Source organism: Cibotium barometz, chromosome 4 (genome assembly GCF_041138505.1).
Source record: "Cibotium barometz isolate CiBa-2024 chromosome 4, ASM4113850v1, whole genome shotgun sequence".
NCBI classification, from domain to species: domain Eukaryota; kingdom Viridiplantae; phylum Streptophyta; class Polypodiopsida; order Cyatheales; family Cibotiaceae; genus Cibotium; species Cibotium barometz.
The window spans coordinates 8,911,155-8,927,362 of record NC_141049.1 but is presented as its reverse complement, the minus strand read 5'-3'; the positions used below and the strand labels follow the sequence as shown (position 1 = coordinate 8,927,362).

Genomic DNA, 16,208 nt, shown 5'->3' with positions numbered 1-16,208 from the left:
CCCCATGCATGAAACTATCCAACCAAACTAGTCTTACTGCTAACCTCTAGATTTAGATCACTCCAGAACTAAATCACTCTGTTAGCACTAGTACACCATCATGGTCTTGCTACCTAGAGCTTCTCCAAACTCTGTAACTGGGTTTTATCCCAACTCATGGCTATATTTGTAATTTTCAAAGTTCAAATTTTATCTTGCACACTTTATTACTACAGACAAGTGTACATACAGACCTGCCAAAGAGTCAGTTACATGCACAAGCCTTGGCGTCCCATTCCACCAAGACTACAATCGATTCCGTGAGAATTAGATGTCCCATACCATCAAATTACCACCAAACCAATTGATGTGACATATAAAAAGGCTCTTTCCCCCCTTGAAAGATCACCACAAACTCTCGAGCAGTGGGATGTCAACGCATGGCAATAAAAAGAAGAGAAAACCATGCTAGTGAGTTTAAGAATAGTTCTCTTCGATCAAATTTTATAAGGGCATTGAGCATTACATCTCAAGACTATACCCTTTCAGATTTATCTTTGATTTCTACAAATCAATCCTAAATTTGCTATTATTATCTAGGCGTATGCTAATCTTTCAGATTAGTACTCCTAGATAAACCAAATTGAGTACTGCTAACAGCACTGCTAGCGCCTTTATCCCAAGTAATACACACCTTAGGGATTACTTTTACTAGGCAATCACGTGACTAAATCAAACTAGTCACTACTCTCTAGGCCCAAGTAGTGACACTATTTTGTTACTTTAAACAAGGGCCAGCTTGCCTCTACGGGCCAACGCCTTTTGTTTCTACAAACAGTAAGCAACTTGTTTGGACACAAGGCATAACCACATCAAGACTACGCTTGTACATGGTTCTCATTTGCCAAAGTTTATCACAATCTTCTAGCAACTGTTAAAAGATTGTGAAGGGTTATGAGCACTACGGCCCAATTAGGCTTACCTTGATTTCTCGTGATAAGCACTTCGTCTAATTTTGGCACAACTGCGTCATTTCTGGTCCTCTTAGCCCGAGTTAAAACACATTGCAGTTTTAGATTTACACTATAGCCAAACTACGTGACTTTGATGGTCAATACTAAGTTTATGCTCAGCTTAAATTTAGTCTCTCTGAACCAAATGTGTGATCTCTACATGTGCTACTCTCGAGGCGCTACGGCCATAGACGTGTTCACTAGGCACAACGGCGATAGAACGGCTCTCTCTCGAAGGACTCGGCACTATGGCCGTGGGTTTTGTCTCTTTCTTAGCACGCGGCGCTACGGCCATGTGCGGTGGGTCTCTTTCGTGGAAAACGGGCACTACGGCCACACGGCACGACGGCCGTGTTGGGTTTGTTTCGTGGGGGTACCGTTGTTTTGTGTTTTTTTTAAAAAAAAACATAATAAATAAATAAGGGGCCGGGCCGGCTTTCGTCGCTTCGGACGTGGCCGCCCGCCCGTGGGAGGAGTGTTCACAACAGGCCCTATTCTGGCCGCCGCCGCGACTGACTGGCCACCCACTGATTGCCAATGTGAATTTTTTTAAAATAAAAATAAAAATAAAAATAAAAATAAATAAAAAATATAACAAGCCGGGCCGGCCCTCGCCGATTGGGCGTGGCCGCCCGCCCGCCTGTGGGGAGCCTGGTCGCCGCCGTTTGGCATGGCCGCCCTGCCCGCCCGCTGGCATGGCCGCCTGGGCTGGCCGCCTAAGGGTTGGCCGCCTGGGCAAGCTGCCCAAGGCTGGCCTGGCCACCCACCGGTGCTGGCCGCCACCTAGGCTGGCCGTCGTGGGGCTGGCCGCCGCCTGGCCGCCCGCTGGCCGCCTAGGGGCTGCTGGTCTTCGCCCCCCCCTTGAAACATGTTCTTCGCCCCACCTCAAAGCAGGCTCCAGCACAATTCCAGCAACAGCTCGAGTCTCGCGCAGGCCCTCAACGCCGACGCGAGCTTCCCATTTCATCTCCACACGCTTGCCGGTGCCGCCTGGCATTCAAGCCTTATACAGCCTTGTTTAGTAGCGCCGGTCATTCACAGCATTTTAAAGAGAATAGGCGTGGGGCTGGTCTGCGCCCCCTTCAAACGTGGTCTTCGCCGCCTTCAGCAGCATTCGTTTAGCTTTCAGCTACTACATTTTAGCATTTCGCCCCCCACCCCCACAGACAGTCGAGAGAAAGGGGACTTCTTTCTTTTAACAAATTCAACGATCCCTTTGCAGCAGCCATTCAACGCAGAGAAAAAAAAACAAAACAAAACGAGATGCTTTGCTTACCTGCGATGCTGCTTGCTGTGTGTGACGGGGAGAGAGAGAGAGAGAGAGAGAGAGAGTTCTTTCCTTCCATTCTTCCATGGCCGCCTCCCTCCACACCCTCCATTCGAGATAAGGGTGAGAAGATTGTGGATGAAAACCATCGAGTGGGCTCCGATCCCCCGTTCACGCGCGGGCTCTCACGATCCCCTCGAACTACGCTCTGATACCAGTGTTACATATCCGTAACGCCGCTACGGGCATTACCACAAGAGGGGACGGCCTCTGGCTCACCACCCAGCCATAGAGGAAGAATGAGGATTGCCCCTCATCCCCCAGGCTATATAGTGTGTGGCCTGCCGTTCACACTAGCCTGGCTGCCCATGACTCCGCATGGGCGTCCTCTCCCACTGAACCCCGGACATGGCCATCCGGTCTGCCGTCGGCTCACAGGCATTACAGCCTACGTGACAAGAAGGGATTAAATTTACAATTTTTTTGGGAGGATTGGCTTCTTGGGAAATGGGCAATTAATGAGATGAATGCAGTGGACTGGATTTTAACATTATTAGAGCTTGCATCTTATGGGAATTTGGACCAGCAGAAATGAGAGTGTAGAGGACTGCAGGATTCTGAGTTGATGTATAAATGCATTTGCATGTGTTGGTCTTTCTTTAATGTAAATAAAATCTGGTCTTTGGAGTCACGGATGTGCTGATTCAAAACTTACAGAGGAATATCTCATAATGATGCCCCCTTTATATTGGCTGAGCTTCTTGCATACTTGGGGTTACTCCCTAGTGTGGACTTGCTAGATTGAGAAGAAAAGGCCCCGCAGATTTGGGCCCAAAACAACACACAGATGGTACCGTAAGGAAAAGCAAGTGGATCACACATTTGTGGCTTTTATTGAGAACCCGGTTGGCACAATACCTACTGTTAAGGTGCGCGCTACTGAGGCTACGATGGAGGCTTGTTTACTCTGCTGGGATATTAAATTTCTTGGGATCAATCCAGTTTTTTATGTGAAGATGATAGATAGGATTTCCTTCGAAACGAGAGCAAGAAAGGAGTAGAGTAGTGTGGATGTGGGGTATTAGAGGTTGTGAAAAAGTTAGGTGTGGGTGTGATATATGTTGTTGGTGTCTGACTTTCAATAGGTCTTAAAGGATCGATACCACTTTGGTATATGTGTGTGTATGTGTGAAAATAGGCCTAATAGGATCCATAGCAATTTGGTCTCATAGGTCATTTTATGGTCTTCCTGCGCATATGTTTACATATGTATATAGCACTCGCCATGCTACCCTAAAAGTTGTCTAGCGAGCAACTCTCCCTTTCCGGCCCAGAAGGGAGGGAGACACTCATGGCATAAAGTGATTCGAATTGGAGTTTATTTGGCGTGATATATAGTCAGCTCATGCTCTGTAAGCTTGCTTGCTAGGTCATGCTCTGTAAGGTTGCTGCGTTATTACTTGTGTTCTTTTTGGAATTAATAAGAGTCCTCGTCTCCTTTTGTTTCTTCACTGTCTTTCGCTTTTAGGGCACTCTAACTGTACTCTAACATGTACTGCAGAGCTAGCTAGGTTTGTATTCTTCATAAAAAAAAGAGGGCCGGCGATTTTGCAAATTTTGGTGTGTAGTAGCATCTATATCTATAATCATCTAATGGAAGGGTGCACGGGCTAGCATGAAGGTGAGGGCATGATGAGTAGGCTCACATCGACTAAACTCCAGCTGAACTGTTACACGCAACAAAAAGTCAGCATGTGTGATGCACTTAGCGTGGGCAACATCAAGGCGGACTGCTGGGACAAAGATTTTCTCGCACAGAATCACTGATTTCTTGCATTGCCAAGGCAAACCAAGTAGAATTAATTAAGCCTTTCACTCAATTATAAAATAAGAGTCTCTTCCATAGTACAGCAGCAGCAGAGAGCTGACCTTATAATTCATTCACATAGCCATTAAGCAGTGTCTATATAATTGGACACTATAAGCGTCTGCCGCCGCACATTCACTAATTAGACTCAGTAGGCAATTTCTTTGGATTTATGTGTCTTCCTCATTCGAGGGAATAATTAAGCGTGCCTGTCTTCTGAGGCCGTTGCCATATGCTCTTCTTCAAACAGCAGCAACAGCCACACGTATGATCTCTTCAAACAGCAGCAACAGCCACACGTGATGAAGGCATCGAGCTGGGTGATGCGTCAGCGAGCTGTAGCATGGGCGCACAGGAGCTGGAGACTACGTCTGTGGTTGGCAGTGGCACTACAACGTTGTTGCCATGGTGGAAGAGCCTGGCCAGCGAGCTGCGGCCCGTATACATAGGAAGATGATGGCGATCAGTACTCTTCTTACGCGGCCACTGCAGCTGAAGATCACGTGCTGCAGCAGCAGCAGCAGCACCAAGAAAACTGGGCTGTGATGCCCTAATTCCATGTTCACGATGCTCCGCAAGGAAGGGGTGGCGAAGCAGCCGGTGGGCGGTCCATCGGGCTTCGGGGTCCGGCCTCAAGCACTTGAGCACAAAATCTTTGCAGGTAGGGGAGAGAGATAAGGGAAGGCAAGGGGCCTCCCCGTGAACAACCTGCCGCACCAGCGCCTCCACACCACGGCCCCAAGGTGGACATCCGGCCTGCAACATCTCCACCACCGTGCACCCAAAGCTCCACACATCGGAGGCCGGAGAGGGGCCCCTCTTCGGGCCGAGCTCGGGTGCCATGTGGGAGAGGGTGCCCCTGGTGGCGCCTTCCGGCGGCCGTCCACCAACTAAGCTGCCCACCTTGCCCTGCCCTGCACACCTCCTGCTGATGCCAAAATCTGCAAGCTTTACATCTCGCTTCTCAGCAATATCATGCACACCGGTACTCGACGGCCCCAGCAAGACATTAGCGCACTTCACGTCGCCGTGCACGATGCCTTGCGCGTGAAGAAAGTCCAGGCCTTTTAAGATGGCCCTGGCAAAGACCCTTGCCTCCGATTCCAGCAGACAGCCCTGCTCCTGCACCAGCCCTTCTAGGCTCCCGCCCGCCATGTACTCCAAGAACACCCTCTTCACCTCTTGGCCGTCCACGCTGCTGCTCTCGCAGCCCAGCCACTTGATGAGGTTAGGGCAGCCGCCTGCTGCATCATCCTGCAAGCTCTGCAGGATGGCCACCTCGTTCTCCACGTCCTCCCTCCGCGCCAAGGTGTCGCAGAGCACCGTCTTCACCGCCAATTGGCGTCCCGAGGTGGAGTCCACAGCCAGCTGCACCGTGCCACACCCACCCTTCCCCAGCAGCCTCACCGTCTCCCATCCGCCAACAACCACAGAGGAGGAGTTCACCATCGCGACGACGACAAGGTTCGACGACAATCAAGAAACACAACCCTCCCGGGTTTTATATGCATTTTAGGCCGCGTGAAAAGCAGTCCGCGTGCAGCCTACGTGGCAATTCTCTTTCAGCATACGTGGACTCCGTTCATAGGCTCCGGAGTTTTTAAAAGCAGGCCACGCCATCCTTCTTTTCACCACACAGCCTTTATTTACTCATTTACTCAATATTGATTCAAGCTTTGGTTTATGCCATCTTTTTTTAAATGCTCTAAGGATAACTAGATCATCCTCTCCACCGTGATCGTCGTTCCTTATAACGTGTGTGACCATCTCTCTTTATCCTATGTGTGTCACAATGTGCAAAAACAAAGCTTTGTTGGATATATATATATAAGGTCATCTGTCATATATGAGATCATCCGTCACGCTCCTCTCATATAGATTACTTCATCCAGCTTTTAACCATTTACACAGCCGTTACTTACTTCATTATATCCCCGTCGTGGCTTGTTCCCACCATTGATTTGGTGTGCTACATGTGAGTGCCAAGCTTTGGTTTATTTCAACTAGGCCCTTATTATCTTCTTGTTTTTCTAATGCTCTAAGGATAACTAGATCATCCTCTCACCTTGATTGCCGTTCCTTCTTATAATGTGTGTGACAATCTCTCTTTATCCTATGTGAGCTCTAACCTACATTAATGTGTCGCAATGTGCAAAAAGAAAATGTATTTAGCGTACATCTTAAGTTTTTTTTTAATATCTATAAATTCTATATTTGAGGGCTTCATTATTTAGCATATTCCACCCACGATGAAAACATAATCCTCCACTCATTCTTCACCTACATCCAAAATAATATTAGTCAGTGCACACAATTGATAAAACATACTAATCCTAACCATATCAGAGCACACATCTTGATTAAACACATTAATCTAGTAAATGATATAAATATAAGGTGCATCCAAATAAAATATCTCGAAATAAACTAATGGGTGTTCCCATAGAGGTTATGACTAACATTCCCTCTTGCTCGGGTTTGTTCCAATTAACCTTAATTGTGTGGCTGGTAAGAGTGGATGAGATTTTGGTAAGACCATAAAAACTTTTATGGCATCCATTTGATGTCCTCGAGGGGGTCACTCATAAATATGTAAGCGTAGCACGTGGGTTTAGCAAAAGGGGTTTTTAAAACTCTTTATTTACTCATTTACTCAATATTGGTTCCGTGCTACATGTGAGTGCAAAGCTTTGGTTTATGTCATCTTTTTTTAAATGCTCTAAGGATAACTAGATCATCCTCTCCACCGTGATCATCGTTCCTTATAACGTTGTGGGACGAAAAAGTAGAACACTGGATATGCCTCTATACTCACTCTACCCACACACTCTTTGAATCACACACACACATAAATCCACAAATGGGGGCATAAAATCCTTTAATAGCTCTACAATTCTTGCAATACATTACCCAAATGGAATTAATAGATCATGTACAATGGTTTCTTTACACTAGAAGAGCCAGAGGCGGAGTGCACACTCACACAAATTCAAAGGACCTATTAATAGCAAGAAAAGGAGTCATTTCTGGACATAAAGGACTGCACCATTGCATTGAGAACGGCCGAAAACCCCGCGCTACACTATCGGAGCGCTCAAATACGACCTCGGATGAGCGAATTAGGAGCAATTTAAGCTCCAAAAATGACCACTTTGCTGCAGCGACTTCCTCTCCTCGAAAGACCAGCAACTCTCCTCCCTTTTCCTGCAGCATTCACACTCTTTTAAGTGTCCAAACTCCCCTTTTTATCCTTGGGCACCCTTGGGCTTTCGTTTAATCCAAAACGGACGCCCGATGAGCCAAAAACCATCCGCATCATGTCGGTAGTCTTTTTGTGTCATCCCGCACGCCTGTCAATCGTCTTTTTTTGCATTATTTCTCCACTTTTATCATTAGTAGACCTGCAACCGCGTGACATGGGCTCCACCCTCTAACTTCATGATGATGACCTTTCCGCATAACGTGTCGCAAAAAACCAAACTAGCTGTGGCTTAAGTGATCACGTGTGCGAGATTTGACTCTTCTGACCCCGTGACACCATCCATGCGCACATGCTGACCTCACCCACTGACATCAGTCTTCTTCACTCTTGACTGGATCTTGTGGGCGACCTAAAAAGCATTTTGACAAAGATCCACGCCAACAAACCTTGGGTGCTTTTCTCACATCAACAAAAGAGCGTTCAAAAGCGCCTTCTATCCCCACAGGTACATCATGCTTGCCTTCATCCAATCTTACTATCTTGTGTTGGGGATTATGGCAGCATACAATTCATGTTAGTGGTCGTGAGGTTGATATAAAACCTCTCCTACAAGATCTAAAGATGGGACGAGAGTGGTTTTGTGAGCCATATACAAAAGCATCTTTGCATGATGGAGATATGGAGTACATGGTAGATGGATGCTTTAGGCATATACATTGCCTTCGTATCTCAAGCATTGGAATGCCTTTTCAAAGTTTTACATGCAAGCATTGCAAGACAATTCCATCATGTGGTGATTTTCGCATGAGAGTGTATCGGGAGAGTATTTCCATTGAGAAGAGAGGAGAAAGGCAAACGGGCAAAGGAATGCGGCTAGATTACCTTGGAATTGAAGAGCTGAAAAGTGTCTCAGTTGGGACCAAGAAGAAATTACGAGAAGCAGGTAGAAATTTATGGTGGCTGAAGGCAAAGATTGTGGTGCTTTCCGTGAGAATTAGATCCTTGAAAGAGGCCAACTATGAAAGCATTAATAGAAAGGATGTGAGGCGATTTTGCAATAACATCATTGAGGCTTGCAGGCAAGGTAAATTTGGAGGCAAATCAGCTTTATGGGACTTTCTTCAAGACATTGCAAAGAATGCATTAAGATCCGAAAAGGGTCAAAGATTCACAGAATCAACAAAGACCATTTTTGAAGTCGTGAAGCTATGGGGTGGGCCACGCTTACATGAGTTTTTGAGTGCAAACCTTGGAGGGCCATCCATGTCAACCACTAGGAGACACCGAAGAAAATCAACTTACTTTCAGTCAGGGGAGCATGAATATATCTTTGATGCAATCGGGAAGATATATGTTGAAGCAAAGAGAAAACATGGAATAACATCACGAGTGCCAATTATCATTGTTGAAGATGAGACAACTATCAAGCGGCGCATTAGGTAAGCTTTTTTCAATATCTCTTCCTTTCTTTGATTGTAAATATAAAGTTCTTTGTGCATGAAGCGGGCTGAAATAAAAATCTTTCTCTTTATGTAGATGGAATGCAAAAGATGATGCTTTGATTGGGTTTTGTGGAAGAGAAGGAGAGGATCATCAATGCTCTTCAAATGATGCCATCATCGTTGGAGATGGAGCACAAGGATATGAGACAATAGTAGATGCCTTCCAAAACCACGTGGTGGGACACTATGCAAGGCTCCTCATTGTCAACCCTCTTCATGAGAGTCTTCCAAGATTGGCTCTAGTTGTGCATTGCACATGCAACCGCTTTGATAGTGATTTCATCAGAACCTAATGGATGCTTGTGGAGCGGATGTGGAATGCAAAGTTCAAAGACGTGATAGGTCCAATAATTGGGCATGCATTAGCAGATGGTGACAGTAGACGTCGAAAGCTCATGGTTGAAGACTACCTAGGAAAGAGAGATAGGCAATTTTTCATTGATTGGCCTGGATGGAAGTTGAAAGGAAGATTTGTGAGAGGAGATGTGTATGGTTTACATGATCAAGATTTTGTCCATTGTGGAAAGAAGCTTGTGAGTCCTCTTGACAGTCCTACTCGACAGCTTGCAATTGGGCGTGTGTGGATTACACTCAATCACGTTGCTATGGTCTACAACACTTTCTCTGTTGATCAGCACAGGTTGCGAGATGGGGACATACAACGAAATGATCGTCAAAACTGGGGGCAGCCCAAAGGATTGTCTCTAGACAAGTGCAAAATGTATGAGGGAAATGCGAAAGAAAGAGAGGAGCATGCAAGGGACCGAGGCATATTTGCAGGTTGTTGCTGACTACATAGACATATTCTTATCACCATATTTAGACTTGGGACAGCGTGTGGTGCTTGCAGCTAAAGTGGTCTTCTTCTTCAAGCTGTGGAGATTATGGCTACATCACCATCCTACATACAACCTAAGGGAAAACTTCATTAGCAAAGAGGCATACATAGACATTCAACTTTCTTGCCATTTTGTTGTTCTACTTATAAAGATGTTTCGGGAGTTCTATCCAAATTTCAAATGTCCTCTACATCTCACAGGATCTGATGCAGCGGAGATCTATTTCAGCAAGATTGGCGGTATGGTTGGGCAGGAAAAAGCGTTTGATTTTGGAGATCTTTTGCATTGTGTTGGTAGTTTGAATCAGGTTGCCATGCATGAGTATAGCTCAAATGGGGTGACTTTTTCAAGGGCCCATAAGAAACAAGAACACATTTGGAAGGACTTGAACAAGCATGAAGGTGTTTTGGAAGCAGATCTTGGGAACTATGAAAGTGTTTCCTGTGATACAAAGATGATAGATGCATTAAAAGAGGGATTGAAGCAAGCACAAACTTTATGTGAGACATTGGGCCTCAAACCTTGCACAAGTGAGGGTCTTAAATGGTGGAAAGAGCCTTGGTTAGATACAGAATCAATGTGGTCAAAGCTAGATACTGAAATGGGCGGGGCAGATGAGCATGATGACTTTGCGGAGCCATGTGGTGATGATAGCCCCATTGGCGACGAGAGCAATGAAGATGACGAGGTCATATCTTTGAGTGAGATTCGACATGCGATCGATGGGCTTCTTGATGAGGCAAGCAATGAAGCTGAGAAGAAGAGTATCTCACCGGTGGTAGAGGTTGATGGCAAATTCATCTTCAAATCTACTTTGGTAAGCCAACTCAATGGAAACTCTACATTGTCAAAGGATAGGTTGACTAGGGTGAAGCAAGGAGTGTATTTCAGCCACAAGGAAAAAGAAGTGTCATCTAGTAATGGCAATTTTTTTGGAATAGGGTCTGATTGCGCAATTTATTTCCATGATGTGACACATGGAGAGGGACAAAAAAGATCAAAGAGAATTGGAAAAGCTACAAATCTGAAGAAGATGGACACACTTCATAGCACTTGGTACCTTGGAAGAGTTCAAAAGATGAGAAAGAAGGTAGGTGGCAGGTATGTGGATTATAAGCGAGGTTTTGACTTGACGAACCGGCCTCAAGGGGTAGAAATTCAGCTTGGTTGGTATCAAAAGGTGAAAGGGCGTCGAACATTTACTTATGACTTGACGGACTTGAACATGGTCGATATAGAGTCAGTTATTGCATTGGCACATTTAACATACAATACAGCAACTGATAAATATGAACTACATCAAAATGACTACAAGCTTTTTAATGATTTTGTAAATACTTCAGGTTAGTTTTTCATGTGATTCACGTAAGTGTTGAAGCATTTAATTGTATTTTTAAGTCATGTTATATCAGATTTTTGCATCATTTTCCTCATTTTCATTTTGATTGTAGGCAACAGGTCATCAAACACATAGGGAGGCAAGAAGCTGATTTGACATGGGCTGAATTTTGGTGGGGCTGAAGTTTTTTGGGTGCGGGCTGAAAGACTTAGCGACTTTGACTTATGTAGACTCATGCTTTTTGTAGCCGTGGTATGCATGACTATGTATGACGACATGTCTAAGCGTATATTCAAGGACAGTTTTTGTGAGAGAAAGTAAGTCTTAGTTATTGCTTTAATTCAAAAGAATAGAGGAACATCTTTAGCTCACGTATACAAAATTTCTCTTTTGATTGCTATCAGATTGTTTTGCAGATCCAATTCATTCCTAAGGCAATCCATTTTGGTAGCAGGCAATGGGACCTACAATAACGGCTAAAGAAAGAATCACAAACGCTTATACATATTGTAGATTTTTGTTAAATGTCATGTATATCCCTTCTATAATGTGGGTAGCTTGAGTATAATATACATTTGAGCAGCTCTAGTCAACGACATTATATGAAGTTCAATGATATGCGTGTATGATGAGTAGGTGTTTAATCCAAGAATAGGTTACTAAAAAGCATGTGCATGTCTTTTATTGATTCCTTGTTAGACCAGTTCTTATGTGCATGCATATGTTTTTATTTGTGTTGCAGCTGTTGCCCAATTTTATTTTGACAGGCATGAGAGTTGTTGGTGTTGTCTGCTTCACAATTTGGATGTCAACCATACGTAAAATGTGTCATCTTGATTGTATGTCTGCTATGAAATTCCACACTAGCACGGTGTCACAGAGCAGGATGGTTCAAAGTCGAATGCACTGTGGACTGTGGAGTATGATGATGCTGATAAATCTGTAGTCAAATTGCTTAGCTTCCCATCGACTCCCTACTCACATTGGGTCTCCTTCCCTGCAGCCATATCCGACTCCTTCGAGCTCCCGTCACTCCCCGGCTTCCCGAGCACCTTCCCGGCCCCTTTGGGCACCCTCACGGCATTCACAGAGAGGTATTGCTTCATCCCCCACAAGGTTTTACTTCAGTTTTTCAGTCTGCAGGTCTGAGAAAAGAAGGGGCAGCCACCATTGAAGCTTCATTGCTTCATATCTCCAGTTGGGCCTCTTAAGGGGCACTAAGGCTTGACTTGTGGCTTCATTGGCTCCCTATTGAGCCCCCCTTCACCCTCCCTTGTGCCACGTGGGCTGTAGGCCATCAAGGAGCAGCAGCGCAGATTGCGCCAGCCTTACAGGAGGCTGTGACTTGGCTCCATTTGGCTTGGTTAAACACTTGCCAACAACCCCGGGACTTGGCATTGAACATTGAAGCTTTTTGCTTCAGGTTTGGGACTGTGTAAACAGTCTACAAACATGCCAAAAACAGGGCAGCACTTATCTCTTGAAGTCTATGCTTACCGGGATTGATCACTTGATGCATATTGATGCCCGTATGATGTCTACATGTATGGAGATGCTATGTTAATGGTTTGCCATCATTTTGGCCCTGATTTAGGACTGAGAATACTCAGTTTTGAGCAGTGAATCACTGCTGACATACAGTGGGCTGAAGCTATTTTACTCATGTATGCTTATGCCTATGCTATTCGGGTTATGTCTTGGGTACATGCTTTGAGGTATTGACCATCGGGGATTGGAAAAGAGTTCGACATTGCTTCTTACTCATTGGTTGAGCTTTTGAGCTCGTACATACAGCTTTTGTGCCAGTGGGAGCATCTTTGGATGCTTGACAGACATTGAGCAGGCAAGTGTTATTTATATGGGAGTGTTTTCGCGCTTTGGAGATACTTTGCTGAGCACTTCTAAGTGCTTGCAGGGAGTCATACACTTTATTTCTTGGTTCTATTTGCTGATATGGCTTCATCAGGAGAGAGCTCATCTTTGCTCCACATCCGGTCTGGACGGCAAGAAATTTATCTCTTCTTACCAGACGAAGGGCCTTTTTGAGTTTGTATAAGTGCCAGTGCTCCTTTTGAAATGGCTCTTCAGAACATCGGGGCCAGCAACCGTGATGATGCCTTCTACAGGTATAAAATGCCTAAGCTGATCACTAAGATTGAAGGCAGAGGAAATGGAATCAAGACCAATCTTGTGAACATGATCGATGTTGCAAAGGCCTTGGCTAGGGCTCCAGCCTACACTACTAAGTACTTTGGATGTGAACTTGGTGCACAGTCAAAATTTGATGAGAAAGCTGGCACTGCTATTGTGAATGGAGCACATGATACAGCAAAACTTGCAGGGCTTTTGGAAAATTTCATTAAGAAATATGTCCAGTGTTATGGATGTGGGAACCCAGAGACAGAGATAGTCATCACAAAAAGTCAGTTTATAACGTTGAAGTGTGCTGCTTGTGGATTTGTATCTGATGTTGACATGAGAGACAAGCTGACTACCTTTATCCTGAAGAATCCTCCAAAGCAGAAGAAAAAAAATGACAAGAAAGGGATGAGGAGAGCTGAAAAAGAACGCCTGAAGGAAGGCGAGGCAGTGGATGAGGAGATGAACCGGTTCCACCCTAACTCTAACACATGAATAAAACTCATGGGTTGTGGTGTGCCCATTATCCATTCTTCACACCCACACATTGTTGACTCTCGTCTCCTACTCTCCCGTCAACTCTCCACTCCCGACATCAGTATTCAATTCTTTGTTTCAATAAACTTGCATTCTTACTTTCTAGGAAGACCTTGATAATCTCACTAAGTCTGCATGTTGGCCTTCTTTCAAGGCATTTAGAAAGGACATGTTCTTAAGGATCTCCCTTGTTTTCTCTTGGAATGCACAAATTCAAAGATAAGGTCAAGGTGAGAATGTGTACAACATGACGGCATCCTTCTAGATGTAGTAGTATATGCAAGTTGACAAAGGCTTATCGATTATTCTTGTGATCACCTTTTTCAATAATTGTAAGGGGCGTGATATCTTTAAATTTAAATTTACTAGAGGGGGGAAAAAATTCTATGAGCTGGAAATTTTAAAAGTACAGGAGGGTTATAATAATATATTGCAAAAGTAATAGGAGGTATGCATAAAATAGGGGAAATCAGGCTACAGAGGGGTTTTAAAATATGCCTTTGAACGCACGTGATACAAACTTTTTTGGAAGGTGGAGGCCCCGGGCCTGACACATGGGCCATCTTCTTCAGAGCCGAGAGACGTATTACACGGACGCGCAGTTTGAGATGGCCATGAGACCATACGGTCGACAGGTACTTGAAAACTCTAAACGAATGATTTTGGTTTATTGAATTACATACATATATACTTATATACTATACATTACTTGAACAGGCACAAGCTACTGATGATCCACCTGTCTCGCCAGTGCAGAGGGTGGACGTGAGCACTACTCATCGGACATTCCGACTGATGTGAGCTCATCTGAACATGTCTCTGGCTGCGATTACACACGCGTTGATACACGGGCCCGCTACTTTTTTTCACAAGTCATTTTTAACGGCTAGGAGCGCAGGTATAAGCCCGATCCCTTGTAGTGTCACCAATCCCTTAAGCTGAGCAGGCATACTACTAAGATGAGGGCTACCTAGGGGATTCTCTGTCCAAGGAGAGATAGGGGATAATGATTATAGGTTTTGCCAATTACTCTTTTACCAGCACATGAACATGTCTGTGGCATCATTAATAAGAATTGTCACTTTAAGAAGACATAGACTATATCTACAAAATGACCTCTTAGTTTGAGGTGTGAACTTATTTGAATGGAAAGCTTATTTGAATTAGCTCTTAGTTGGTATATGTGTGTGTATGTGTTAAAATAGGTCTAAAAGGATCCATACCACATGCCAGTTTATGGTCTTCTGGTGCATATGTTTACATATGTATATAGCACTCGCCATGCTACCCTTAAAGTTGTTGAAATAGGTCTAAAAGGATCGATACAGCTTTGGTCTCATAGGCCATTTTATGGTCTTCTCACGCATATGTTTACATATGTATAGAGCACTCACCATGCTACCCTTAAAAATCATCCCAGGCCCTAGCCTAACTAAGTAGTGAGCAACTCTAACTTCTTATATCGAGCAACTGTCCAGCCCGGAAGGGAGCGAGACACTCATGGCATAAATTGATTCGAATTGAAGTTTATTTGGTGTGATATTAGTCAACTCATGCTCTGTAAGTAACCTAGGAATCACCCTTCCGTACAAACCCAAGAATCACATATTTTCTTGGAATAAGTAACCCAGGATTCACCCTTCAGTATATAGAGACCAAATTCATAAACATTGGAGCCCCCAAACATATGTCAATGTACACCAAAAGTATTAATATTTATAATGGAATCACCCATGATATTAACATCGTTCGACATGATGCAAAGATAATCCAAGCATCCACAAATTATCTAAGACGGTAGAATAATATTTTTAAGAGGGCTTAAAATACATTCTCATAACATTCCCTCTTGATTGGGTTTGAAATCATCCTTAATTGCAGGTTTGTTGAGAAGATCAGGATCTCAGGGAGGCACCCATCTTGCCTCTGCATGAGGATGATTTTAAAAAGTCACCAAATATTTGATATATTGATTTACAGTACGAGTCAATGTAATCTGTGGGCAATGATAATATTTGGATTCAAAACTTCTTGCTTAGCCTCGATAAGAGGTGGATCCTCATACACAAGATGAGTGAGAAGCGATCCCTTGAAAGGTTTTAGCAAACTCACATGAAATGGAGTAGAAGTTGATGGATTCTTACCTGTCAAAGAACACCCTACAAAGACCAAAGAAAGGAAAAAAAAAACCAATAGAGTGAGAAAAAACCCACAAAGAGCATGCATAAGGGCTCTATGTAAAAGACGAGAACATCTCCCCAACTAGAGAACCGATCGTCAATCGTGCCCCAGGTACACACGTCGGCTAATAGTAGAACAAGGACGAGGGTCTTTCCACAATAACCCTCATTTGTACGAAATCAGCAATCCCTTAAGCCGAGGAAGCATAGTACTAAGATGAGAGGGCTACCTAGGGGATTCTCGAGCCAACGAGAGATCTAGGGGATAATGATTATAGGCTCTGCCAGTACCGACACATGAACATGTGCGTGGATCATTAATAAGAAATGTCACTTAAGAAAAC

General features: G+C 44.3%; 2 protein-coding genes and 1 pseudogene across 2 annotated transcripts; 2 read left to right on the top strand and 1 right to left on the bottom strand.

The window, feature by feature from the left end:
• Positions 1-4,402: 4,402 nt before the first annotated feature.
• LOC147638878 (mitogen-activated protein kinase kinase kinase ANP1-like) lies at positions 4,403-5,575 on the bottom strand. The gene has a single exon (XM_086784159.1). The coding sequence runs from the start codon at positions 5,573-5,575 to the stop codon at positions 4,403-4,405; it is 1,173 nt and encodes a 390-aa protein (XP_086640285.1).
• Positions 5,576-9,126: 3,551 nt separating this feature from the next.
• On the top strand, positions 9,127-11,017 carry LOC147638877 (uncharacterized; annotated as a pseudogene).
• A 2,011-nt stretch (positions 11,018-13,028) lies between these two features.
• LOC147638876 (putative eukaryotic translation initiation factor 5-2) lies at positions 13,029-13,642 on the top strand. The gene has a single exon (XM_086784152.1). It carries the CDS (start codon positions 13,085-13,087, stop codon positions 13,640-13,642), a length of 558 nt encoding a protein of 185 aa, XP_086640278.1. The 5' UTR covers positions 13,029-13,084.
• Positions 13,643-16,208: the final 2,566 nt, after the last annotated feature.